The following is a 27606-nucleotide window of genomic DNA, read 5'->3' as shown; positions in this document are numbered from 1 at the left end:
ACGTTTGCCGTGTCTTCAAAGTGATTTTGCAAGTTTGCTGCAGGTTGAAGTTTAAAATGTACCACTGAAAGTGTCAAATTCATTATTCTATCACACTGTAGTTTAAATGTTAAATTCAGGCTGTTGATCTGCAATGCAAATACTTCCACAGCCACCACCATCGCTGCAGGTTACATCATGGGCCAAAGATCTGATATGCCAGGCGCAAACGTCTTGGTTAAAGCTAGCTAGACTGAGAGTGTTCCAGCGGCTTAGTTAATAAGTGCACTGTTCACCGTGGGACTAAGCCATGCAGGGCAAGTAGATCACAGGTTGGATTTCCTGCTTATGTTGAATTAGCCGATCACAGCTGGGTGAAGGTCAGGGCACCATGGTTGGTCTTGGTGCCTTTGAGCTGTGTATTGAAAAGAAAACTCTATATAAGAGGACTCCTGCACCCAATAAAATTAATGAACAGAATTTCACAGGCTCTGGTGTGCATATTTTTGCAAGAAATCCTGCACTGGGTGCATGCCTGTATTGTCCAATACATCATTTCACTTACACACAGACGCACACACACACAGACACACACACAGTTCCTATCACACTTGCATATGATTGGTTAAATGGTTCAATTACCCATTTAACCAATCACATTGATCTGAAATGTAAAAGAAATATACAAACAACAATCTAACAAAACCACCAATCAAATTGTCCCCCCCTCCTCCCCACCCAAGTTACCAGTCAGGAACCTGCAATACCACAAAACAAGCCAATCAAATGGATTAATCATTTCCTAACAAGCCCCTAACTCCCATTATAATTCTCAAACACTATCACTGCACCGTCACGCTGCTTAGTGAGGTGGATGAGTCTAAAAAAAGCTGTTGGTCTGCAGTGTTTTTCAAAAGATTTCACTGATGAAACCTACCCTCCTTTAATTAAATTTGAGGGCCTTGTAAACTTGTAGGAAAAAGTGACTTATTTTGGGGGGAGGGGGCGCGGGTAAGGAGAGGGGAGAAAGCCAAAATAAGCTTGTCTTCTACGAAATGCACCAACATTTTAATTGTTGAGATTAGTTTATGGCTCACTTTAACCTGCCTAGAGGACAAACTGACAACCATCAGACTCCATTAGGGCCTTGCATCGACTGAAATATAAACAGCTCTCCGGTTTTAAAAGTTTATGGTTGCAAATGGAATTTGTCATTAAAGTGAGGTGGTTATAAACCAACTCGTAAGTATAAACAAAGTGTGTCTTTTTTTTCTTTATTCTTTCATTGGGATGTGGGTGTCACCGGCAAGGTCAGCGTTTGCTGTTCGTCCCTAATTGCCTTTGAACTGAGTGGTTTGCTAGGCTATTTCAGAGTCAACCACATTGCTGTGGATCTGGAGTCAGACGTAGGCCAGACCAGGTGAGGATGGCAGATTTTCCTCCCCTAAAGGCCATTAGTGAACCAGATGGGTTTTTTGCAACAATCGATGATGACAAGTGACAATAACGTTTGTGCCGCTCACGTGCCAGGCAATGACCATCTCCAACAAGAGAGAATCTAACCATCGCTCCTTGACATTCAATTTCATTACCATCGCTGAATGCCCCACTATCAACATTCTGGGGGTTACCATTGACCAGTGACATTGTCATGGTCACCATTATGGAGACTAGCTTTATATGCCAGAGTTATCAATTGAACATAAATTCCACCAGCTGCTGCAGTGGGAAATGAACCCATGGCCCAGCACATAACCTGGGCCTCTGGATTACGAGTCCAGTGACATTACCACCACACTACCATCTTACCATGCTAATGCCTCCAGCAAGAACGTTTTGTGGACATTACCTGTAATAAGATAAGTACAATCACTAGGCAGTGAACATTTGCTAAAATATTGATTCCTATTGCACAATGTGAGAATTTAACATAGGTTCTTGGTGCTCTGACTGACAACAAATGTGCTTTTATTCTTTTGTTCTTTTATTTTGGAAATAAAGACCAACAATTTTTCAGTTATGCAGTTTATAATACTTGATGTAATAGAAACAGAAAATGCTGGAAATAATTGGGTCAGGGAGCATCTGTGCTGAGAGAAACAGGGTAAATAGGTGGAATTCAGATCCAGCGATCCCAGATTGGAGACCCGCATCGCTTCTGTCTGGGACACCCAATGCAACCAGGCATTTAGCTGGACAGCATCAGACCTCCCACATAGCCAAGGACCCCGGAGGGTAGAAATCCTGCCTCCGAAAGCTGCTGGCCAATCAGAGGGGAGTGATGGCTGCTGCTGGTAATGTTCCAAGGCATTCACCAGGGATCATCACTGAATCCCTGGAGACTGGTGAGTGGAGTGGGATGGGGGTCACAGGGAGGGGGTTTCTGGAACTACAGGAGATCCATGCGAATCACATTAAATTCCTGAGCCACCAATAAATTCCTGTGGGCTCATGGATAATTGGCTTTAAGTGTGGCTTTAAGTGTACCTTGAATGAGCCTAATTGACACCCCGACACCAGTGGGATTCCACTGATGGGCTCTTCCTGCCCTCCCACTTAATTGGAGACAAGTTTGCTTTTGGTGAGGTGAGAGTGACTGCCCTTTGACTCAAGGCAACATTTGACTGAGCATCAAGGAGCCCTAGCAAAACTGGGGACAGTGGGAATTGAGGGGGAAACTCTCCGCTGGTTGGAGTCATACCTAGCACAAAGAAAGATGGTTGTGGTTGTTGTAGGTCAATCATCTCAGCTCCAGGACATCAGTGCAGGAGTTCCTCAGGGTAGTGTCCTCGGCCCAACCATCTTCAGCTGCTTCATCAATGACCTTCCCCTCCATCATAAGGTCAGAAGTGGGGATGTTCGCTGATGATTACACAATGTTCAGCACCATTCGCAACTCCTCAGATACTGAAGCAGTCCATGTTCAAATGTAGCAAGACCTGGACAATATCCAGGCTTGTGGTGACAAGTGGCAAGTAACGTTTGTATCAAACATGTGCTAGGCAATGACCATCTCCAACAAGAGAGAATTTAACCATCACTCCTTGACATTCAATGGCATTACCATCGCTGAATCCCCCACTATCAACATCCTAGGGGTTACCATTGACCAGAAGCTGAACTGGACTAGCCATATAAATACTGTGGCTACAAAAGCAGGTCCGAGGCTAGGAATCCTGTGGTGGATAATTCACTTCCTGACTCCCCAAAGTCTGTCCACCATCTACAAGGCACAAGTCAGGAGTGTGATGGAATACTCCCCACTTGCCTGGATGAGTGCAGCTCCCACAACACTCAAGAAACTTGACACCATCCAAGACAAAGCAGCCCGCTTTATTGGTACCCCATTCACAAAACATTAATTTCCTCCACCATTGACGCACAGTGGCAGCAGTGAGTATCATCTACAAGATGCACAGCAGGAACTCACCAAGGCTCCTTCAACAGCCCCTTCCAAACCCACGACCACTACCATCTAGAAGGACAAGGGCAGCAGAGAGATGGGAACACCACCGCCTGGAAGTTCCCCCTCCCACCCATTCACCATCCTGACTTGGAAGTATATCACCGTTCCTTCACTGTCACTGGGTCAAAATCCTGGAACTCCCTTCCTAACAGCACTGTGGGTGTACCTACACCACATGGACTGCAGTGGTTCAAGAAGACAGCTCACCACTGCCTTCTCAAAGGCAATTAGGGATGGGCAATATATGCTGGTCCAGCCAGCAACACCCACTCCCCGTGGACAAATTAGCAAAGCAGGTATTCTCGCCCGATTCACCCGGCCTCCCTATCATGGTGCCTGTGCTGATTGGCTCTGTAAAATCCCAGCCTGTGTTTCGGGTCTGTCACCAGCAGGACAGCATTTTACTTTTGTCGTATAATATTTGATGGTCTTGCTCCAATTGATATTTTTCCACTGGGATTCTTTCTTTTGTCTCTTGCCCACTTTAAAAGGAGAAAAGGGCAAATGATATTCAGAGTTAACTATGTGTCTTCCAATTCTGTAACCACCCCAGTCAAACTGCTTTCTTGCTCCAGGAGGAGAAAACAAACACAGGAATCAATAGGAACCGCAATGGATTTCTCCAACCTGACAGGAACAGCACAGAATCATCTACACGGGTTAGTCATTGTCATAAATAAAGACATACATATCTGTTCAAAACAACATTGGCACATCCTCCAGTTTGCCCTGTTCTGCTGTGCATTGGGTAGGTGTTCTGTCACAATCTCACCTCTTGCCTGTTGGCCATTTGAAATCTCTTCCTGCCACTCTTTATCGATAAAAACAAAAAACTGCGGATGCTGGAAATCCAAAACAAAAACAGAATTACCTGGAAAAACTCAGCAGGTCTGGCAGCATCGGCGGAGAAGAAAAGAGTTGACGTTTCGAGTCCTCACGACCCTTCAGCAGAACTCTTTATCGATTACTGGTTCTCTGCAAAATTAAATTTCCACCCATCACCAAGCGCGAAATGGCTCTCTTTTGTGTGCCAGCTCTGTCCTGATCCTTGGCTTTTGCTACATTTGAGGGTGCTAGAGTAATTTCTTGTGGAAGCACGCCATTTAATTATCGAGGTGTCACGTCTGTTTTCCCACTGTTATCCCTTTGCTCTTGGAACCCTACCAGTTGCATGTGCCCTTTCAGGTAACCAAGCAGGGACAACACATGGGGGACATTTCCTCTGGGCAGGGAAATCCTGAACATACTTCGAAAGGATGAGTTTATAGTATTATTGCACACAGAACAAATCTTTCCCGACGTGACCTAAAACACTGAAGTAACAGAATGATGCTTTTTTCTTGTTGCAGCATCTTTCCAATGGCTTGGGTTCAGAGGCATCTCCTCGGGTGTACGGTGTGGTGCAGCGAGCTGACGCCAATAAGGCAGAGGTGGTTGTGTATGAATGGTCAGTTAACCAGCTTAAAGAGGAGATGAACTACATTAAGGAGGTGAGCTAGTCAATGTTCCGCGTCGCTATTCAGCTTGCTTGACTGATGGGCACTGTCTTGTTCAGTTTGTTTAAAAACCTAGGAAAGGGACCCAGGTGAGTTTGCATTTCCGGCTCTGCCCTGAATTTGACACTTGGTACTTTTTAGCCGCTCCACCATGAGGCCAGTGCCACTGGTTTCTGGCCAGGCCACGAGGGAAGAGTCACGTGGCAACAGTTCAGTTCATCTCAGGGCAAACGAGTGTTACCTGCCTGTCTAAGGAGGTTGGTCCACCTCGGTGTGATGCGAGTCTTTAGTCAGAGCCACCTGCATTCCTGGTTGAAGTGCGTGGGTGTAAGGAGAAGGAGATGTCTTTAAAAAGGGAAAGTTCTGTAAAATCTACAGAAATATTTAAACTCCTGGTCCTGGTGCTTTTTGTTTCTTCACAGCTGTCTGTGGGAGCTTGCTGTGTGAAAATTGGTTCCTTTGTTTCCTTCATCCCAACAGTCACTACACTCCAAAGATACTTAATTGGCTGTAAAGTCCTTTGGGATGTCCCCTGTTCGTGATAAGTGCTAAATAAATATTATAAGTTATTTTCTTCTTTAGTGACAGGCTGAAGTATGGATGGAAATATTGAAATCTGGCTTTACAGGGAAGAAATGGGCGAAACCCTGTTATGTCCTACACAATAATCTGTACAGAAGAGCTTGTATTCATATAACACCCTTTTCATCTTTCTCCATAATTGTCAAAAAGATTTAATGAATTGCTTTGAAGTACAGTCATTAACATTGTGAACATTAACAGCCATTTTGCACATAGCAAAGAGATGAACGGTCATTTAAAATCGGTTCTCAGTGGTGTTGGTCTTACTCCGGATGAGAGGTATACTGGATATTGCGAGAGGTTTAACCACACCTTCTCATTGGGTTTCCTTAACTGAGTAGCACCAGCGTCTCAAAGGGAAGCTTTCTGTGGGCGCAATGGACCTGGAAGTGTGGGTTCTCGAGCCATTGTAATGTGTGTTGTGAGTTGGTGTGGAGACATCCAACTGGGTTTGCCCATCCGCCAGTTAATGGGGGATATGTGGGCTCGATCCCACAATCCCAACAGAGGGTTATGCCCACAGAGCGGACTGTTTGAGATCCAGCTAGACTACTGCAATGCTGATTCTCTGATCGAGGTGCCCCCTGACAGAACCACACCTTGGGTTTATTTGGAAAAAAGGCTGAGTGAAAAAAATCGTGGATTGAAAGCCGTTCCTGTAAAGGATGGGAGATTGGCTTGGAGAGTTTAGGTAGAATCCTGTCACCGTTTGATGCATTGTTTGTTTGCTTTATATTCAGGTGAGGCATTCACTGGAGAAAGTCAGACAGCAAATGTTTGGTGAGTTCAGTGGAATGAAGGAGAAAATACAAGAGCTGGCAAATGAAATGAAGGTAGGCTGGAATGCCTGGAATTTACGTGATCATTTTACCATCTAAGTCCCTGCTGATGGTGCTGTTCGTCGCGCAGAGTATTAAACAGCTCAATCCTGAAGATAAGACCCTGGGGGTTGATTATTGACTGTGAGAGTGTGGAATGCGCAAATCAACAGCCTAATTGATGTCAATGGAAATATAAATCGGGAGACATGGCAAACTAGTTGCCAACTCGCTATTGCTCATTTCACACTAGATTTGCCCAAGGTCAGAATTTACCACATTAATTTAATTCCCAGTCCAGAAAAATCCAGGACCAGTTTTCTTTCTTGCTTAATTTTTTAAAGCTGAGCGCTTTACATTCAGGATTTTCAACAAGTTCCCCCGGTTATAAAGGGAACTGGTTTATTTGTGGACGGAATTTTACGGCCCCATTGCGGCGGGGGGTGCAGGGCTGGGACCGGAAAACGCGGCGAGCCATTGATTTGGCGTAAAATTCCACCTTTATGTTTTTCAAAAAATATTCAGGTGGGTGTATTGTCTCCGGTAACGAAATGAGTGCTCACTAAAAGCCTCGTAACTGCAAACCCTTGTCTATTCCGTTGTTAATCGTTCTGAAATAATTGCCTTTGATAATATACCCATAAATGGTTGGGTATAAGATCTTCCCCTCCTACAACTATTTACACATAAGAGAATGCGGTATTATTTCGTGGGTACGAGAAAGGAATGTTGATACATGTTTGCCAAACTGCTGCAAGTGCAAAAGGTTTATAGCTTCATTCACCTGGAACTTGCAACCAGTGGATCTGTTATGAAGCCCAATGTACAGGTGAGTCAGAATATATGTGGGAGGGCATTATAATTGAAGATTCACAGTAAATACTTCTTAAAATTTATGGTATTGAGGCTGACTCCTTTTACAATAGCTTCCACAGCCAGTTTCCAATGACTGTGTAAACAGTAGCAAACTGTGTATATCTCTGCAAGGCTTTTAACTGGGTGCCTGGATTAAGGAGAGGTGCCAATCTAGGGGCTGGAGTAAATGGAGTGCCAACATTCTCCAGGTGAAATGTTCCACCGTCATACCTGGCTCAAAATTGCGGGGACAGATGGGCTGTAATGTCGATTGTTAATTTGGGCTTGCACGAGTAGTGAAAAATAAAGGATATGAGAGAAGTGATAGACATCTCCGCACTGAAGCACCTCATTAATGTGATGGCTGACTGTAATGGTGAATCGCATGAATGCACCTCAGCTCGCAATGGTGCTCAGCTTTATAGGAAATGAGTGCCACCTGCTGGATTTGGTTGGCATTTCTGTTGCTCAAGAAAAGGGAGGTGTCAGCTGTGGCTCAGTTCATAGCACCCTTGCCTTTGAATCAGAGGGTTGTGGGTTCATGTCCCACTCCTGGAAACCAAGAACTGTGATTGTACTCGAAAGAGTTGCAATCTGTGACTGCTGATAACTCAAAAGAAAAAATTTCTGTTGCTCAAGGTTTTTGGACACATTGTTGGTTAAATGATAGTCCACTGGATTTTTCTCCTGGCTTTTTTTTAGTGCAGGTTTACATACAAGGGTAAATTTAGTTCCCAGCTCAGAGTCTCATTCACTAAGTCAGCAGTGATGTAACTGCAGAATCTTCAATCTCTGCCCGCAGTTGTGATCCACACTCCTGGAGTAGAGCTTTCCAAGATTTATTCAAGAACCCAACATCCTGGAACTCTGATACGTTGCAACTAACGGCCACTTGAGCAGCAAATTGGAATGAAAACCACAGCATTGGTGCTGAGTCACCATTAACTCATTATGGAGATATGATCTTAAATTAGAACGAGGTCATTTAGGAAGGAAATCAAGAAGCATTTTGTTGCATGATTCTTCGACAGAACCCACCCCCACCCCTGACGAAACTCTCAACCTCTTACCATCTAGAAGGTCAAAGGCAGCAGGCACACGGGAATACCATCAACTCCAAATTCCCCTCCGTCACACACCTTCCTGACTCAGAACGATGTTGCCACTCCTTCGTCGCTGCTGTGCCAAAATCCTGGCACGCACTAACAGCACTGTGGGAGTACCTACACCACGCGCCACATGGACTGCAGCAGCTCAGGAAGGTGGCGCGCTACCTTCTCGAGGGCACTTAGAGATGGGCAATAAATGCTGGTCTTGCCAGTGATACGCATTATCCCTGTGAATGAATAAACAAAAAGGAAAAAGCCCAAAAAGGTTAGTAGAAAGCTGGAGATCCCCAACCTCACAGGGCTGTGGATGCCAGAACAATTGGAACTTTCAAGATGGAGATCATTAGATTTTTGTTACGTAAGGGTATCAGGGGATATGGAACTGCAGCAGATAAATATCATTGAGGTATAGATCAGGCATGATCTTAACTGAATGGTGGCATTGGCTCGAGGGACTGAATGCCATTCTCCTTTTCCTATGTTCCTATCCAAGACTTGTTGCTTCCCTTAGTGCATCTGCATTTTGCACGTCTAATTAAACCCGATGCAATTTTCATCATGGTTTTGTATACTCCCCTAACGAACTATGGATTTCAAAGCGATTTGATAAAAACGCTTTCACAAAGGGAAGCTGCAGAAGATGTTCAGCTGCAGAAAAATACGAGTCCAGTGTTTTGGCAGAGCCGGAGAGTAACTCTCGCTTATTCTGTTTCAGATCTCTGAGGCCCAGCAGGCGTCCCTGCAGAAAGAGGTGAGGAATAATTCTTCAGCCCTCGAGCAGTACAACCAGATGAACAGATCCCTGACAACTCTGACGATTGACATGCAGGTCGAGAAATTAATCACTGATCTTGGTTGCTGCAGCAGTGTCACATCACTGTTGGGCGTCTGGCTGTTATGTAATAGATATCCTGGGGTGTACTTGCTTGCTTGGGGTTTTCACGGAACATGAAGTTGAAGCTGAGTGATTTTTATCAGTGCCTCTGGAACCTTGAGCTGTCCTGTTGTCTTGAAAGGCAGCCCTATGCTTTAAATGTTAAAGTTGAAAGCACACTCTAATGAATAAATTTGAAACCACCGGACACAGCAGGGGGTAGAAACATAGTGGGGTAGATTTTGACTTTGTGTGATGGTGGGAGCGGGGGTGGTGTTGTGGGGAGATGGTGGCAGAGACAGTGGCATAGTTGTAATGTCACTGAACTAGTAACCCAGAGGTCCATACTAATGCTCTGGGGACATGGGTTCAAATTTAATTAATAAATCTGGAATTAAAATCTGGTCTTAGTAAAGGTGACCATGAAACTATCTTCGATTGTCATAAAAACCCATCTGGTTCACTAATGCTCTTTAGGGAAGGAAATCTGCTGTCCTTAACCTGGTCTGGCCTACGTATGAATCCAGACCTACAACAATGTGTCTTAACTGCTCTCCGAAATTGCCTAGCAAGCGACTCAGTTCCAGAGCAATTAGGGATGGGCAACAAATGCTGGCCTTGCCAGTGACGCCCACATCCCATGAAAGAATAAAGAAGAAAAAAAAATAGAGAACTGGCAGCCATTTTACACCTGACCTCATTTTCTATGGCAATAAATGTCATTGGAGATGAAACTGGCTGGCGCCTGTTTTACATCATTGCAGAAAGTCACAAGAAACATTTAGGCCATAGTTAAAAGTTCCCACTCCACAATGAGAGCAATCTTAGGTTTTAAAAGTGTAGATTTTAAAAGTGTAAGTATTTAATAATAAGGAAAGATTGCAGGATATACGGATTCCACAATTTTTAAACCCTGGAAGAACAGAATCAAATGTTCACCGGTCGCTCTCGCACAATAGTAGCAGAAACTTGCAACTTTAGGTTCTATTAGAACTCCCAGAATTTATCAAACATTTAAGTACCAATCCAGGTAGACCTGCATCTGCTGCACAGATACAATTATAATGGTGCTTTTACTGCACCATCTTGGTAACAAGAATGGTTCCACAGACTGAGAGATCTTACGATAGATTCCTGCATTTGTCATTCACGCTCAGGACACCAGCTTCTAATTCAACAGGAATCTGTGTGCTCTGGAATACTGAATGACCATCCCTTGATCCAGTGCCCTGGGGGTTTTAGCATCATTCTCACACTACAGTACAGTTCTTTCAAAACATTGTTAAAATGTGTAAGTTATCAATGAAGAAACAAACACGGGTATGTTCCTGTAATCAGTGTTTTTGAATAACTGCGAAAAACAGTTGTTATAAAACTCCGGGTTAGTTTGTGCTTCCAAAGTACACAGCAGAATAGAATGTTTGACTGGGTGCATTATTTTTTTTTTAGAAGTCTCTCTTAGATTCAGCAGTACAGGCCAACAAGAGGATGGAGGAAATGGAACAACTCCGAAAGTCATATCACCAGTCACTGGAGCAGATGAAAGAGAAGGATCAGCGGATACAGAATGCGCAGGCTGAAAATCAGAACCTGAAACTCAGGGTAATTAGTGAACTGAGCCATTACTGCACACGTAGTGAAGCATTAAACAAGCAAATAGTCTTAACAATAGACTGGATACAACATGTACCTTTTTATTGAAATATGAATATTGTACTAGATACTCCATTGAGCTCATGTTAAGTAGTGAAAAATGGTGTACAATATTGGGTAATTGATATAAGATATTGCAAATGCATCATTGTGCCTTAACATTAATGGAAAATTGTGGGAATGTGCCTGTCTTTTCTTATCTGTCCCCTGGTTGTTGAAGCTTCACACCCTGGATCACACATTCATGTGATTTATCCTTTTGCTCTTTTTTAAACTGCTTCTAGCACAAACAGTATCCCAACAAGTGAGCTAGTTAAGCTTTTGACTCAAGTTCTTCCAGCCTACTCAAAGAGCTCCACATACCTGAACCCTTTCTTTCACATTAATGCCAGATATAGCAATAGGTCATCATTAATGGTGTGAAAAAATTAAGGTAATTGTATGTGGAAATACCCTGAAAATATCAGGTGGAACTTTAGCACATAACTGATATGATAATCAGACTCTGACATTTTCCATAGCTTAGGGCAGTTTAAAAAAATCTCTTGTAGAAAAGGATGATGACACCTTTTAAAAAGATGACGTCAGTTGCTCACAGGTATTTTTCTTTTGAAATTTTACATTAGAATTTTTACAAAAGACAATATGTTGTCTTTTGCTTCTAGCTATTGCTCAGAATAATTGTTGTTTAAACAACTAGCATCAATGCAGCCATTTTCAAAGGGCACTGGAGTTTGAGGCTAGCGTAGGCCAAAACTGATTGTTCAAATTGCTTCATTTAATATTTACCTTCTAGTCAGAACTATGAAGCAGAACTTTGCACTTTAAGTGAAGTCCCTACACTGATTATTCTAAACACTGCTAAACAAATGGAACTTGCTGTTACCGATGACTGGGCAGGAGGTGAAATAATGAAGGAGAAGTCATAAAGGCTTGTATTTGTTCAATTATTTCACACCAAACACCCGCATGTAAACATGTCACAATGCTTCAGGAATATTCTTGGACACAAGGTTCAGCAATTGCACTGAACTTGAATGAAGTGAAGAGAACTCCAGGCCAAACCTGAATTCTTGACTTGAATTGTAATTATTATTGTAATTTGATTGTTATCATGTGGTCTCAATGTCAGGGTCCCAAAGTCTGCAGTAAAATCCAGCCCCATATCTGAAGGGTGCATGCCTGTGTGTATATTAACTTGGAGAGAGCAGAAATGAATGTTTCAGTCACTCAGTGCACCTGAGAAACCTCTGCTTTTATGCTGTCGACAGAGGTATGGACTGAAAGCAACGCTTTTGCTATTGGGTTTCCTTGCTTTGGACAGGAACAAAGGAATATAGGAGCAGGAGTAGGCCATTCAGCCCGTCAAGCCTGCTCCACCATTCAATACAATCATGGCTGACTTCAATGCCATTTTCCACACTATCCCCATATCCCTTTATGTCATTGGCATTTAGAAATCTGCCCATCTCTTCTTTAAACATACTCAAAGACTGAGCTTCCACAGCCCTCGGGGGTAGAGAATTCCAAAGATTCACAACCCTCTGAGTAAAAAAATTTTCCTCATCTTTGTCCTAAGTGGCTTCCCCCTTATTTTGAAATTGTGTTCCCTGGTTCTAGACTCCCCAACCAGAGGAAACATCTTACTGCATCTAGTCTGTCTATTCCTTTTAAGTATTGTGTAGGTTTCAATGAGATCACCTTTGAAACTCTAGAGAATGCAGGCCCAGTTTCCCCAATCTCTCTTCATAGGACAGTCCCACCATCCTGGGAATGAGTTTGGTGAACCTTTGTTGCAGTCTCTCTATTGCAATAATATCCTTCCTAAGGTAAAGGGACCAAAACTGCACACACTACTCCAGGTGCGGTCTAACCAAGATTCTATACAATTGAAGGAAGACTTTGCTACTCCTGTGCTCAAGTCCTCTTGTGATAAAGGCTAACATATCATTAGCCTTCCTAGTCGCTTGCTGCACCAGCATGTTAGCTTTCAGTGACAGGCACCACCTTGAGACATTGGCAGTTTGTTGCTGAAATCAGGACTGCAGTTGACAGCAATGCAAATACTCCACAAAGTAACCTTTGAATGAACACTATACAGCTGACTCTATTAAGACCAAGCCTCCCTCTACAACTGTATTGCTTAGATTGGAGAGCCTGGAGGTCGTGGGCAGCTGATATATTCCATCCAATCGCAATAGCAGGATGTTCTAGTGGACTGTCTCAGTGTTGAGTACAGCAGCAGTCCAGACACTGTCCTGCCACATACATCCAGCTGTGCTTCAATACAGTATTTGCTTATGCACTATTCATGTCTGCCTATGTTGAAGGGACTGAATCCCTTGAGCACCAGCCAGCTATGTCAGGATCTACATTTAAATAAGTTTCAACACACAAGTCTTTTAACCAAAAAATGGCTTCAGGTGAATCGATAAACAATAATGGAGTCATTTAGAAATTAGAGCAAACTGGAAGAGAAGCTTCTGTTAGCTCGGTCCAGAGAGATGTGGATCATCTAAGTGGTTTGGTTGCAGTAGCAAACACAATTTACTAGTCACTGCATCTAAGTACAGTTATTTAACCAGCAATATAAACTGGGGCAGCTTCATTTTGCATTTGTCTTAGAATGTGGCTGCATTCTGCCTCCTTTCTGCTAGGATAGACTTGTTTCATTGTTTTTGCTACCTCACTCACCTTTCCCTCATCCTGTTTCTAAAATAAACGTTATTTGTATATATATTACATCAAAATCTAGTGGTAGTTGATATTGTGTTAAACACTGTATTTATTTGTTGTCACTGTATTATAGATAGAATCTTCTCAGGAAGCCAATGCCAGTACAATACAGGATATGACCAGGAAGCTCTATGGTCAATATGAAGCTAAACTGAAAGAGGCTGAGCGGCAGCACAAGGCTGAAATGGAAGCCATTCAGGTATGTATGGGGATTACTGCTGTGCTCCCGTTTCCTATGCCTGGGAGAGGATCACAAGCTTCCTGACAGGAGGTCTTCATCCAAGCCCTTTCACATTTGCCAATCTCCATTTTGAAGTCGGTTATCATTATCCAACTTGCTTCATCCCGTGGTACACAGTGATCAGTGAGCCGACTTGTCCTGCACTGCCATCTCAACGACACTATGGTAAAAGTCAGGAGGGACATTTACTGCAAGTGCATTAAACACCAATATGATAACGTCACTGACAAAATTTGCTTCTAAACTTGGAGAATAGAAACCACAAAACTCCCAAGTAAGCAAAGCACATCAAGAGCTGATTGCATCAGCTTTAGCTTTCTCTCTTTGTGTTTACACCATTACAACGCTGCGGCTCTGTGCTGTAGAGTTCAACAGACAGCAAACTAGAAAGTGAAATGCCACTGAATTCTTTCATATCTGCTTGAAAATTTTACAGATAGCAAAATAAATTATTAGGGCACACCCATGGGGTTAAAGTAGAAGCTTTATTTTTATTTTTTAATTTTAATTTTTAATTTTAATTAATTTTAAATTTTTTATCATGATGGAGAAATTTGATGCAACAGATATAAAATGACTCTTTCAGGGCCATTGAGGCTGTTTATGAGTAACTATAAACTTAGTGAGGTGTTAAAAACCTAGTTACACCTCATTCAATAAGGGTAACTTTTTCAAGGGTTTTAACAGCATAGGTGTGGACGTTCTCGTCAATTCAGTGATTTCTAATTGATTATATTATTCGGGGGGGGACCTCAAAAGTGCAGTCTCTGGAGAAGCAACAACTTCTGGATTTCCACGTTCAGCTGTCCATGTGCAGGTTCTCAAAGTTGCTGTTAGTTTGAGGAGTATTGAAGGTGAATGTGGATAGTTTCACTGTCTTTTCTAATTCAAAATCTGGGCCATAACTGTTGGCTAAAACTTTCTGGTTGAGGGTGTCCACACTTGTCTTCCAAATTTAGAAACAACTTGAGGGTAAAATTGTGATTGCTTAAATCACTTAATCACATTTTAATGGAGGAATCATCTGTTGGTTTTAAATGGCCAATGTAAGGGTCAAGTAAATGTAGAGCTCATTCACTTTATTACTAAAAAATGAAATGCTGCAGCTTGTTAAAGGTACATCCATTCAACAAGCTAAACAGCAAACTCTAACCTAGGAAGTGAGGAAAGGGATTAGAAACATAAAATGCTGAAAATCCACAGCAGGTCAGGCAGCTCCTATTGAGAGAGAAGCAGAGTAAACACTTCTGGGTGATGAACTTTCAAAATAATTCCTTAGAGTGGGAGTTCTATGGCAACATCACACTCTGTCTAGAGGCACGGACTGTGTTTTTCTCTCTCTCTAAGATGCTGCCAGACCTGCAGAGTACACCCAGCATTCTCTGTTTTTATTTCAGATTTCCAGCAGCTGCAGTATTTTGCTTTCAATTTGATAGTACAGAACTTGAGTATTGCTGATAAGAGACATTTTGTCCAGGCTTTTCGTCTTGCACTCATCAGGACAATTTGCAAGAATACAATGCAAAGGAAAACAGCAAATTTATACTGTATGAGAAGAGAGTGCTGATTGGTAGAGGTGTTGCCATGGAGAGTGCACCAGTTTATAGTGACTGACAGTTAACTGCCGAGCATTGTTTGAAATTTAAACCAGGCAGCTTGATTCTGGTCCAGGTGTTATCCTGAGGAACGAACCAGCAAATGGCCGTCATTTATAATGTTTAGCTAAAACAGGCGCAACATGTGTACATACATTCTTGTGAGTACAAGATGAAAAGCGTTGACAAAATGCCTTTTTTATTTAGCAATATTTTGATTTTGTAAGTTGGGAGAGGAATTTGATGCAAGTGCATTAAACACCAATATGATTACATCAGTAACAAAGTTGCTTCTAAACTTGGAGAACAGAAACTACTAGGCACTCCAGGGGCCAACTGCTTCAGCTTTATCTCTTGGTGTTTACCCCATTACAATGCTGTGGCTCCGTGCTGGAAACCTGAAATGATGGAATGCCAAGTGATAATTGTTTTGATATTTTTGTTTAAATGAAGACTCGAATAAGCCAGGCCCTCGAAGAACTGGAGGAAGCCAACAAGAAGGCTGCAGCAGCAGAACAAAAAATAGCAGAGAGGGACCAAAGGATCCAGGAGTTGGACCAACTCGTTGCTCGAATGGTGGAGGTATTATTAACTTGCGTTATGTTTCCGTTGAGTTTTCTGCTCGTGGCAAGTCATTTGGTGTCGAGGAATGGGATGCCCTTCCAGTTCGGCACTGGGTGTCAGTGGAGTTCAGGCATAGCGTGAGCAGATGCAAAGTGAAGCCCCAATGAGCCACCTTAAACCACAATGCAGAAGAGAACCTCGTCCTCCACTGGTCCAATATTTTACACTTCCTAACCACAACCCTTGGTCCTTTGGAGTGAAATACAAACTGAAAGCACTGGAAATATTCAGCAGCCTGATAAAATCTGTGGGGTGAGCGGCAGAGGTAATGTTTCAGGTCAGTGACCTTGCACCAGGATCAGCCAGTTCCATCAAACCTGCTGAGTGTTTCCAGTATTTCCTGTCTTTATTTCCAATTTCCAGCAGCCACAGTATTTTTGCCTTTGTCGCAATGGGTGAGATTGTCAAAGATATCAAACGTCAATCTTTCTTGGCAATGTACGCCGAGACAAATCGATGCTAAGGTGTGTGCGTCGAAATGCAAAACCCCTGGCTGACTTGTCTCCATTAAACCCACCGATCGTTTGCTGCTGTGATTTTCAAACTTTTTGTGCGCTTGGATCCCTTGCAAATATTGACACGTCTTAGTTTCTGGGTGGTGGGGTCGGTGGGGGTTGGTGGGGGGGGGTGGAACTGCCCAAGGGAAAAACAAAACAATGCAGTCAGGATAAAACATGCAGCAGGTGGAAGCTTCATTAAAAGCCAGAGTCGTAAACCACGCCCGTAAATCAGCGAGTGCAAAAATCTGAACACAGGAGAGAACTCTCCGAGGCATTGTAGGGAGCCCGAAGGATCTTCTAAAGCCTGAGGAACATCAGTCTGAAACAATATGGTATAGTATATAGGGGGACATCCGGCTAACTTTGTCGCAAAACATACCTGGCACAAGGGACGCAACTTCCTGGTAAAGACAAAATTGATAGAAGCAGGAGGAGGCCCTTCATCTCCTTGAGCCTGCTCCATCATTCAGTGAGATCATGGCTCATAGGTTTCCTGTGCATGTCTTAACCAGAAGGTACAGGGTCAGGGACACTGTGGCTGGAATCCCATCACTGCGTGAGTCAGTGGTGTTAGCAGAGGAGGGAAGAAATTGGAGCAAATGACAAGTGAATGTTAATGTTTTTCTATTTATCCATTGATACACCAACGTTAGACACCATGAATGACATCAATATTTAAATACCAACCAGTGATCTCCTCAAGCAGCTCGGTTACATTGTACATATGGCTGAGCTTTGTGTGGTATAAACACTGTTGGTTATATTCAAGGTAGTTGGCTGTAATGTAGTAACTGAATCCTGGTCCCGTGTCTGATGCTCTGTTGCAGGAGCGTCACCTTTTGCAGCAAACGTTACAGGAACAAGAAGAGCAGCTCTGGCAGCTTAGACACAGAGATGAACTGGACTCCAGAAACATCAAAAGGTGCATTTCAATAATACTCGGTGCTACATTATTCACAGATGTGCAATACATTTTCCCAATTCAATTGTATCTGGTTTTACATTTAAGGAAAGACTAATTGTTTACACATTTAATTGTGTAAACAGTTCTGTATTAATGAATTCTTAATACATTACTACTAAAGTTCAGCCACTCCTGGCAAAATTGTTAATGAACAATAATATTTAATATGTCACACCTATTGTTGTACAGTGAAGGAGTGTTAATATCGCACTTACCTTTATTTTTTATCGTTAACTATGCTAGTTTAATAGAGAGGGAGACTCTAGTTGGGCATTAGGTTAGCACGCCATATCTTTGCTTCTGGGTGAGGGATTTGAATTCTGTCTGCCTTCGGCGGGGATTCTATAAAGAGTGAACTTTACATTCACATTATAAAGTGTCTTATCGCATCCTCGAGACTTTCCGACGTGCAGTCACTGTTGTTCTGTAGCTAAGTGGGGCAGCCAAAATGCGCATCACAATGGCCCACAGCCATCAATGTCACGTGTGGCCAATTAATCTGCTTGTGATGAGGTTTACTGGGGGAGAATGTTGGCCAGGACCCGAAGAAGACATGTTGCTTTCCTTTGTATAGCACCATCCAATCATTTACTGCCATCTGAGCAGGCAGAGTTGGGGTGGGTTGCAGGGAAGGGAGGGGGCTATTGCGATTTATTCTTTGTGTATCTCAACCCAATTCCTGGTGAGCACAGGGTTTTAGCATAAAGCTGGCCATAATTTGGCACCAGTTGGCAGACATAGAATAGCCAACACTATAAAGTGGAAAAATGGACTCACTCAAAATGTTCTCTTCTGTTGTTGAAACGAAAGTTAATAGAGCAGTGAAAGGAGAGCTTAGTTTGACAGCTGGTGAGATGGGCTGGTTCTAGCTGAGAGAATTGAGATGTGGATCATTTCCTGGTACTTGAATAAATACAAAACATGAAAAGGTGTCTGGATGGTGGCACAGTGTGTTTGAACTCATTGAACGATAGAATATGGAATGTTAGCTGTGTCAGAAATTTAGATAATTCCGTTGTCTCCAGAGAATCAAATCAACTACAGGGAATCTCTCCACAGGGAATCAAATCAACTACAGGGAATCTCTCCACAGGGAATCAAATCAACTACAGGGAATCTCTCCACAGGGAATCAAATCAACTACAGGGAATCTCTCCACAGGGAATCAAATCAACTACAGGGAATCTCTCCACAGGGAATCAAATCAACTACAGGGAATCTCTCCACAGGGAATCAAATCAACTACAGGGAATCTCTCCACAGGGAATCAAATCAACTACAGGGAATCTCTCCACAGGGAATCAAATCAACTACAGGGAATCTCTCCACAGGGAATCAAATCAACTACAGGGAATCTCTCCACAGGGAATACAAACATTCCAGAGGGAATAAAAGCCTTTCCTAGAGAAGACAGTCTCTCTTGTAGGAACACTGTCTATCTCCTGGGAACACAATCTCTATTGCATGAGCGAACATAATATCACTCTCTCCCTCTCTCTCCAGCCTCTTTCTCGAATGCAATCTGTCTCTGTCTCGGGGAGCATTATTTCTGTCAGGGGAATATAGTTTCTTACAGTATGGGGATCTTTTTTCTCTCCCTCTCTCTCCCCACACGCTCGCTTGCTCTGCGTGTGTCTCTCTCTCTCTCCCCCTGCCTACTCTGCACTTTGTCTCCCACCCAACTGCACTCTATCTCTCTGCACTCTGTCTCTCCCCCAGTCTCTCTCTCTGCTCTCTATTTTCCCCCTGACTGTGCTTTCCCTCTGCTTCTCCCCCCGCTCTCGCTCTCTCTGCTCTGTCTCCCCTCGCTCTCACTCCCTCTGTTCTCTGTCTCCCCTCTCATTCCCTCTGCTCTGTCTCCCGCCCCCCCCACCCTCACTTCTCCTGTTCTGTCTACCCCCTGCTCCCACTCTCTCTGCTCTCTGTCTCCCCCCTGCTCTCTCTTTCTCTCTCTCTATCTTTTTCCCTCTGTTCTCTGTCTCCTTGCCCCCTCCACCCCCTTCTCTGAAGAATGCAGTCCCTCTGTCAGGTAAGAAAGTAGGTCCCACAGGGAATACAAACCTCTCTAATGAAAACTAACCAGTCCTCAGAGAATGTACTCCATCTAGGCCTCTTACACCTTGCTCCAATTATTTAATTGGAATTTGCCTATTGCGTTTCGCTATTGGTGATCAATCATTTTCTACTCACTTCAGTAATGGTGAGGAATGTGGGGGTAGAGCAGGGGCACGCTTCACTAGTGGACAGATTTATGGGCTCATAGCTCTGCATCATTTGACACCATTTCTGTTAAATCCCTGCTTGTGTCAGCTCCCAAAAACTGGAGGAGGAAGCTGCCAGTCTGCGGGAAAGAATTCAGCACCTGGACAACATGGTACACTGTCAACAGAGGAAAGTCAAGCAAATGATTGAAGAGGTGAGAAAAAGACAACTGTTAATCAGTTTGAATAATTGCTGCATCTCCCGGTTTCCTTTAACACTCACTCATTACACAACCATAATACACATTAATAACTCTCTCTCTCTCTCTCTCTCTCTCCTACATACTTAAACTTCGTAAGCAGTTTAAAGATATGAAATGTGTGTTATCTTTTACATTATTTACAAAACATTTTCCATTCTATCTATAAAAGAACCAAGATTTCTGTTTGAGTGCTGTTGATGGAGTCTGAATTTTACAGCATGTGGGCCTCACTATTTTTCTCACAAATCTCCAAGTAGCTGAGGAGAGATCTCATTTATTAAACAGGTCCGAGTTTAAGGTGCTAAAACATGAAGACTAGCTTTTGTGATGCTTGTTTAAAAATAAATAATTCATTTTCAGAGGAAACCTCATTATCACATGCAATAGCTAAAACAATGAATTCTTTTAACTAATTGTGAAAAATGCAGTTTTACTCAACGTTACTGCGCCACACTTGGTTTTACAGCGATATTGAGAGAAAACGAGAGACTGAGTTGGCCTGTTACTGCATCTGCTCCCAACTGGCCGTAAGGAGGAGCCATATTCCTGTGCCTTAATGCTCCTATCTCTTTGCTGTGCATCGAAAGCTTGTCTGTGCTGATTGCATTTACGCCATCCTGCAAACATTCAGTGGCTTCTGGCACTGCTCCAAGTCAATTACTGGCATTCACTCTAAGACCAAGAATAATTATTTTAATGAATAAAGCATTTTTGCACTTGTACACTTTAACCATTCTTGAGCATTCCTAGCTGAGCTATGATTTGAGTCAATAGGAATGTTTGACTTGCTGCTGCAACTCTCAGAACAGTGCCCTCTGCTGATTTAGATATCTTTTTCAACTCGTTTTCACTATTTAGAGAACTCATTATTAAAGTCCCAAATTGCAATTGGTTTACTTAACTGGCAGTAATGTTGTTAGTGATAACGCTGTGTTAAGGTTCACAACTCTGGTATACATTCTTAAGGTTCTCTTTCTCCCTGAACCATACAGATCGAAATTCTGAAAAGTAAAATTCAACAGAAAGATGTAACAATCGAGGACTTAATGGAAAGGATTTCATTTTTGGAAGCTGAGGTAAGGGTTTAATTTTCAAGATTGTTTCAAAGACAAATCCTCTTTTTAACCTTCCTTGTGATTTACCAGCTTCCCACGCCATTCTGAAAGCAAATAATCTCTTCATCACCTGATTGGATGATCTTTGACTTTCAGCAAAAACAGCTTTTTTTTTACCCGTTTCAGATTTAAAAAAAAAACTAGTAACCAAAGTCTTCAAATTATTTTTTCAACGTGTATTTTTTATTGATCCTATGATGTTTCTCCTAGTTTATTTGCAGCAGTGTCCTAGAGATAAGTCCTTAATTCCTGGGTGCATCGGGACAATTCTTGAGGGCTGGCGCCCTTACTTTGTGTCCTTGGCTCAGGAGGGGAGATTTGGTCAGCATTTTAGCTCCTGGTTTTGGTGTAGAGATCGCTGCTGAAAATGGTGCATGCTTGAATGCCAAGTGATCAACAACAACAATTTGCCCTTCATATCATGCCTTTAATGGGACGACGCCCCAAGATGTTTCATAGCACCTTAATCGACAAAGGCAGATGTTGAGCCTAACGAGGAGGTATTGGAAGGGTTAATCAAAAGCTTGGACAGAAAGCTGATAAGAAAGGACTTGAAGGAGAGATGGAGGATTCCTGAGCATGGGGTCTAAGTGGCTGAAGGCATGGTCGCCAAGGGATGGGCAAAGTGAGGGAAAAATGCACAAGTGGCTGGAGTTGGAGGAACAGAGAGTTTTATGGATATTTTAGGACTGGAAGAGGCTACAGAGACAGCAGGGTCATGACTGGGTTTAAACACAAGCCTGAGAATTTTAAATTGGAGACATTGGGGGCCTGGAAGCCAGTGTAGGTGTGATGGATGTGCAGCATTTTGTGCAGCATAGGATGTTGGCAGCAGAGTTTTGGATAAAGATTATTGAGGGTGGAGGATAGGAAGACAGAATTGGGGCTCAGCTCTGATTCCTTTTAAGCCAAGTAATCTGACACTTGGTCTGCTCAAACATGAGGAATGGTTATCCTAGACAAGGTAATGGCTGGTGCTTGGGTTGCTGGTACAAAACATTAACGTACCAAATCCTTCAGGAACTGAGAAAGAACATTTTTACAAGATTTTTTGTGAATATTCAGTAAACGAAACTACAATCCAAGTTAAATTCTTAAAGGCTTGTGTAAAATGATTTGAAAGTGTTCTTATTCCTAGGGAGATGGGGTCTATTCTCACTTCCATTGGACTTGGTATCCTCAATCATTTTTTAAAATTCATTCACCAGATGTGGGCTTCGCTGGCTGGGCCAGCATTTATTGCCTATCCCTAGTTGCCCTTGAGAAGGTGGTGGTGAGCTGCCTTCTTGAACCGCTGCAGTCCATGTGGTGTAGGTCCACCCACAGTGCTGTTAGGAAGGGAGTTCCAGGATTTCACATGTTCGTTCCTGAGGATGGGACACACAGGATACAAATGTAACAATATACTCAACCCTAGAACTGTGTACAGAAATTAAAGAATTAGCTCCTGAACAGGGTTGCCAACTGTGATTAAATGTAGTCCTGGAGGTTTCATCACATGACTTTCCCTCATGCCCCAAGCATTCGTTGGCCAACACATCCATCCTTGTGATGCATTGCCTTCCTACACCAATTGGAAAGCAAAAAGACTCATTAGCCAATTGGATGATGCTTGACTGTCAGCCAAACAGCCTTTTCTCCCATTTTCAAAACCTTGTAAAGAGAAATGTTCAAAGAAAATGACAAAAACAACTTTTTTTTTTGGATGTCCTGATAACTTTTCTCCAGGATTGCACAAAGTAATGTCCTGGAGATTGATCTTCAATTGCTGGAGGCTCCAGGCCAATCCAGGAGGGTTGGGAACCGTACTCCTGAACCTTGTGCAATTTCAATTAGACGATTTCGCTATCCAAATATGCAGTAGTTATACTTTAAACACTGGTGTCAGGCAGGGTTTTTGGGCCTCGCCAAGATCGGGAACAGGGCCTGAGTACCTGGGCTGATCTGTGTGTCAATTCCCTGACACCATTCCCAGTGTCAGCCAATTTGGTCGAGACAGTTTCAAGGCCTGGCAGAACTACCCACCTCACGAGGTGGGCAGCCACTTAAACATCTTAGGAGTCTTGTGAAAGGAGACTGAATGGGATTTTCCAGTCTTCCTGACTCGACGGGAATCAGACCCTCTGCCTGGAGGCATGCGCTCTTCAGTAATGGCTGGGATCCAGCACTTCAGGCAGGCCTAGAGGCCCTCCCTGCCCACCTGGGGCTGGTTGCAGCCATAGGCTGCCCTATAGAGGGACTCCCTATTCTCCCCCCCCAAAGCAATCACCCAACTCAACAGTGGTGGCCTGGCTGCTGCTTCTATTTTCTATTTGAATTTTTAAAGGTTGGCGAGAGAGCACCTTCATGATACTGCAGCTGGCTTCTTCTCTCAGGCTGGAAAGTCTCTGATTGGCCCTTCAGAGCACACCTGCCACCCTTTTAATTGGGCAGCAAAACAATCTCTACCAATTAAAGTGGCGCCCCAGTCAAAATCCCAATGAGTGACTGCTTCCCCTCTTTCTCTTTGCCTCCCCCCCCCCACAAAAAAGGGCAGGCTTGAGACCCAGAAACAGTCCCAGCTCCTGTTCCCTGCCCCCAAAGTGAAAATTCAGCCAATGGCCTATATTGGGAGTTGGATACAAGAAACAGCTCAGGTGCTTTAACCAAGAAACAAACAATAACACAAAATGGCAATTAAAAATGCATCTATATTGTAAGGTTATTAATTAACATATTATATATGCTAGTAGAGCTCCCTGTCATAATTAAAATTGAGTTGATGACATTAATAAGTGATGCAGGCTTGCAAACTTATTACTGCAAAACCTTAATTTAGTGCATTAGATACATAGATGAATTCTATATGTAAAATGTCCATACAAAATAAATGTTTGTTTTGTTTCCTGATGTATTAATGGTGCATTTAACCTATAGAATAAAGAACTACAGGACAATTTGGACTACATGATGTCTCTGGACCAACAAAAAACCGTGGACACCAGGGAACAAGCGGTGTCATGTGATATCCCCATCAGGTAATATATATATAAACCCAGAGATAAAAACAAAAAACTGCAGATGCTGGAAATCCAAAACAAAAACAGAATTACCTGGAAAAACTCAGCAGGTCTGGCAGCATCGGCGGAGAAGAAAAAAGTTGACGTTTCGAGTCCTCATGACCCTTCAACAGAACTGAGTAATATTAGGAGAGGGGTGAAATATAAGCTGGTTTAACCCCTCTCCTAATATTACTCAGTTCTGTTGAAGGGTCATGAGGACTCAAAACGTCAACTTTTTTCTTCTCCGCCAATGCTGCCAGACCTGCTGAGTTTTTCCAGGTAATCCTGTTTTTGTTTTATATATAAACCCTTCCAGTTATATTCTGTCATCATTTTAGAACCTAGGTTCAGCTGAGAAAGCGATCTGGACCTCTGGAAGAGAACAGTGATGGTTCTCTTTCATTGTTACCAATGTGAACATGCTGCAAATATGCAAATCTTGACAAAAAGTATACAGGGTTATTTGTATTATTTTAAATATAAAACAAAAAGTAAATGCTGGGAAAAAAATGCAGCAAATCCTATAGAATCACACAGAAGGAGGCCATTGACCCAACTGCCTCTGATGGCACTTTTAAAGAGCTACCTAACTAGTCCCGCTCACCCATTCTTTCCTCATCAAGAACCTATCGACCTCTGCCTTAAAAATATTCAAAGACTCTGCTTCCATCGCCTTTTGAGGAAGAGAGTTCCAAAGACTCGCTACCCTGAGAGAAAAAATTCTCCTCATCTCTCTCTTAAATGAGCGACCCCTTATTTTTAAACTAGTTCTAGATTCTCCCACAAGAGGAAAAATCCTCTCCACATCCACCCTGTCAAGACCCCTAAGGATCTTAAAGGTTCCAATTAAGTAATCTCTTACTCTTCTAAATTCTTGTGGATACAAGCCTAACCTGTCCAGCCTTTCCTCATGAGACAACTTGCCAATTCCTGGTATTAGTCTAATTAAAACTTCTCTGAACTGTTAACGCAGTTACATCTTTCCTTAAATAAGGAGACCAGTACTGTACACAATACTCCAGATGTGGTCTCACCAATGCCCCATATAACTGAAGCATAACCTCCCTACTTTTGTAAGCAATTCCCCTCACAATAAATGATAACATTTTATTAGCTTTCCTAATTACTTGCTGTACCTGCACACTAAGCTTTTGTGATTCATGCCATAGGACACTCAGATCCCTCTGAATCTCAGAGCTCTGCAATCTTTCACCATTTAGATAATCTTTTTATTCTTCCTGCCAAAATGAACAATTTCACATTTGCCCACATTATACTCCATTTGCCAGATCTTTGCTCACTCACTTAAACCTATCTATGTCACTTTGTAGACTCCTTACTTCCTCTTCACAATTTACTTTCCTACCTATCTTTGTGTTGTCAGCAAATTTAGCCACCATTCCTTCGGCCCCTTCATCCAAGTCATTGATATAAATTGTAAAAAGTTGAGGCCCCAGCACTGATCCCTGTGACACACCACTCATCACATCCTGCCAACCAGAAAAAGACCCATTTGTGGCAACTCTCTGCTTCCTGTTAGCTAACCAATCTCCCATCCATGCCAATATGTTACCCTCTATGCCATGAGCTTTTATTTTCCGCAATAACCTTTGATGTGTCCTTTTATCAAATGCCTTCTGGAAATTTCATTTCACCAATTCCCTTAGATCTGTCTCTTCTGGTTACCAACCCGCCTGTCAGTGGAAACCATTTCTCCTTTATTTACTCTTTCAAAACCCTTCAAGATTTTCAACGCCGCTATTAAATCTCCTCATGGGGCAAACCAGAGCAGAAAAGGCCCCCCAACAGGTAAGTTTCTGTTTTAACTTCCCTTGTGAGGCCGGGGGAACAGGCGAACTCTTCTGGATAGCACAAAGAAAGTTTGTTCTCCCCTGCTCCAGGCTCCTCCCAGATCACAAGGCCTTCCTGGGAACCCCCTCCCCTTGGGTAACTTCCCACCTGACATTGTGCTGCTCCCTAATGGCTTGCTGCTGCTTCCTGACAGTTGCTGGTGGCAACCGACCAGGAACATGTGGATGAGGCCAGCGGGGAGGGCTTGCTGTCTGTCCTAAATTAAAAGTGGGGGCTTCTTGCTTTAGAGCTCCTTGCACCTCTGAAAGCTAACTAATTTGTTCCTTACGTTTTGTGCTGGTATACAGGATTACTCCAGTAAAACGCAACCAACATGCATCAACGCCATACATGAGGCTGATGGAATTAAGTCTCCAGAGACAGACACCCTGAACGTGCTGCCTTTTTACAATATCGATGTTCAGTTAGGTGTGTGGAGCTGCCCGCAGCAGCAGCAGTCTTCAGCCGCTTTGACTAGAGCTGGCGCGGTTCAGAGCTGGTGAGGCACGAAGGCGAAGGTGACTTCTTTATCAAACAAGTGCAATATCATTAAAATTGAAGGAGAAAAGGGCTCTGTATTCATCCACTAATGTCAGGCAATCTCTATTTTACAAGTTAGTTAAACAAAAGGCAATGCAGTATTTATTATCGATATATATTTTATATTACAACATGTTTGTTTATTTAGGAACTGTAGTCAGTTTTATAAATATGTGTGTGCTTATATATGAATATATTATATGAATCTCTAAAATATATGTTATATAGATAGATATATACCCACAAGCCATGAAGTGGTTTTGCAAAATTATTCTCTCAATATTGATGTGCTAAAAATGTATACTGACAAATAATGTGTTACTGTCCTCTAAGCTACTGCCTCACGTTTAGCACTGCAATTGAATGTGACTATGGCAGCTATGTCAGAGTTGCTCTTATTCATTCCTATTACAACTGAACACTAAATGTGAAATGATTTTAGGTTCTGCTTAGAACCATGAAGCATATAACCTAATGAAATGAAATGTAATTTTGAATGAAATCTTCATTAATGGAATAGAAGTGAATTATGTATAAAGATTGCCAATTTTAGGTGTGAACAACACTATGGAAACCAGTTTATCTGAAATCTCATCACTTTGCATTCTTCCCAACAAAAGAGAGAGAAGAGAAACCTAAAAAGAAGGAGCAAAAGTGGAGATTTGATGATCCAAAGTGTTTCAGATCACCAGCTTTTGTGTAACTGTAGTTGAGAGACTGAGCCCTGAAATTCCTCCTATCTTTGAGTAGAAGAATAGCTGGATTTGACTGTGCAGGGGAAGGATTTGGGGCAGGTTTGGTTACACTGGGTCTTCAACCCTTTTCCTGGTTGTGCAATATTCCATTTGGAAATAGGGACAGACTCTTGTCAGTAATGGGACTTGAACCCATGACCCTCTGTCACTAACAGTGTCAGGCTGACCGCTTGAGAGGTCAAAGTTACAAATTTTTGATCAAAATTAAAGGTACTGGGTGAAAAGCATCTGGGAAGTTTCAGTACAGCTGCCAATAGACAGAATTATCCTCAAACTCATTAGAATGACACTAACTTGGCCAAGTTACTGGGCCACCTGATTTGAATTGAGATGGGCATATTGTTTCAT

The 27606-nt window shown here is 42.6% G+C and overlaps 1 protein-coding gene across 1 annotated transcript in view; it reads left to right on the top strand.

Moving 5' to 3' along the window:
* The window catches only part of myzap (myocardial zonula adherens protein), a 52737-nt gene extending 25669 nt beyond the window's left edge, over positions 1-27068 (top strand). The window contains exons 3-14 of the mRNA XM_078530312.1: positions 4021-4104; positions 4795-4935; positions 6264-6356; positions 9021-9134; positions 10629-10781; positions 13642-13767; positions 15858-15986; positions 17356-17450; positions 19803-19908; positions 20949-21032; positions 23988-24088; positions 26272-27068. Of these exons, the coding sequence (XP_078386438.1) occupies positions 4021-4104; positions 4795-4935; positions 6264-6356; positions 9021-9134; positions 10629-10781; positions 13642-13767; positions 15858-15986; positions 17356-17450; positions 19803-19908; positions 20949-21032; positions 23988-24088; positions 26272-26356 (1311 nt within the window). The 3' untranslated portion in view covers positions 26357-27068. The remainder of the gene's footprint in view (positions 1-4020; positions 4105-4794; positions 4936-6263; positions 6357-9020; positions 9135-10628; positions 10782-13641; positions 13768-15857; positions 15987-17355; positions 17451-19802; positions 19909-20948; positions 21033-23987; positions 24089-26271) is intronic.
* The last annotated feature ends 538 nt before the right edge of the window (positions 27069-27606 follow it).

The sequence above is a fragment of the Cetorhinus maximus genome, chromosome 26 (genome assembly GCF_964194155.1).
Source record: "Cetorhinus maximus chromosome 26, sCetMax3.hap1.1, whole genome shotgun sequence".
NCBI lineage: Eukaryota > Metazoa > Chordata > Chondrichthyes > Lamniformes > Cetorhinidae > Cetorhinus > Cetorhinus maximus.
This window is presented reverse-complemented; position numbering and strand designations above follow the sequence as displayed.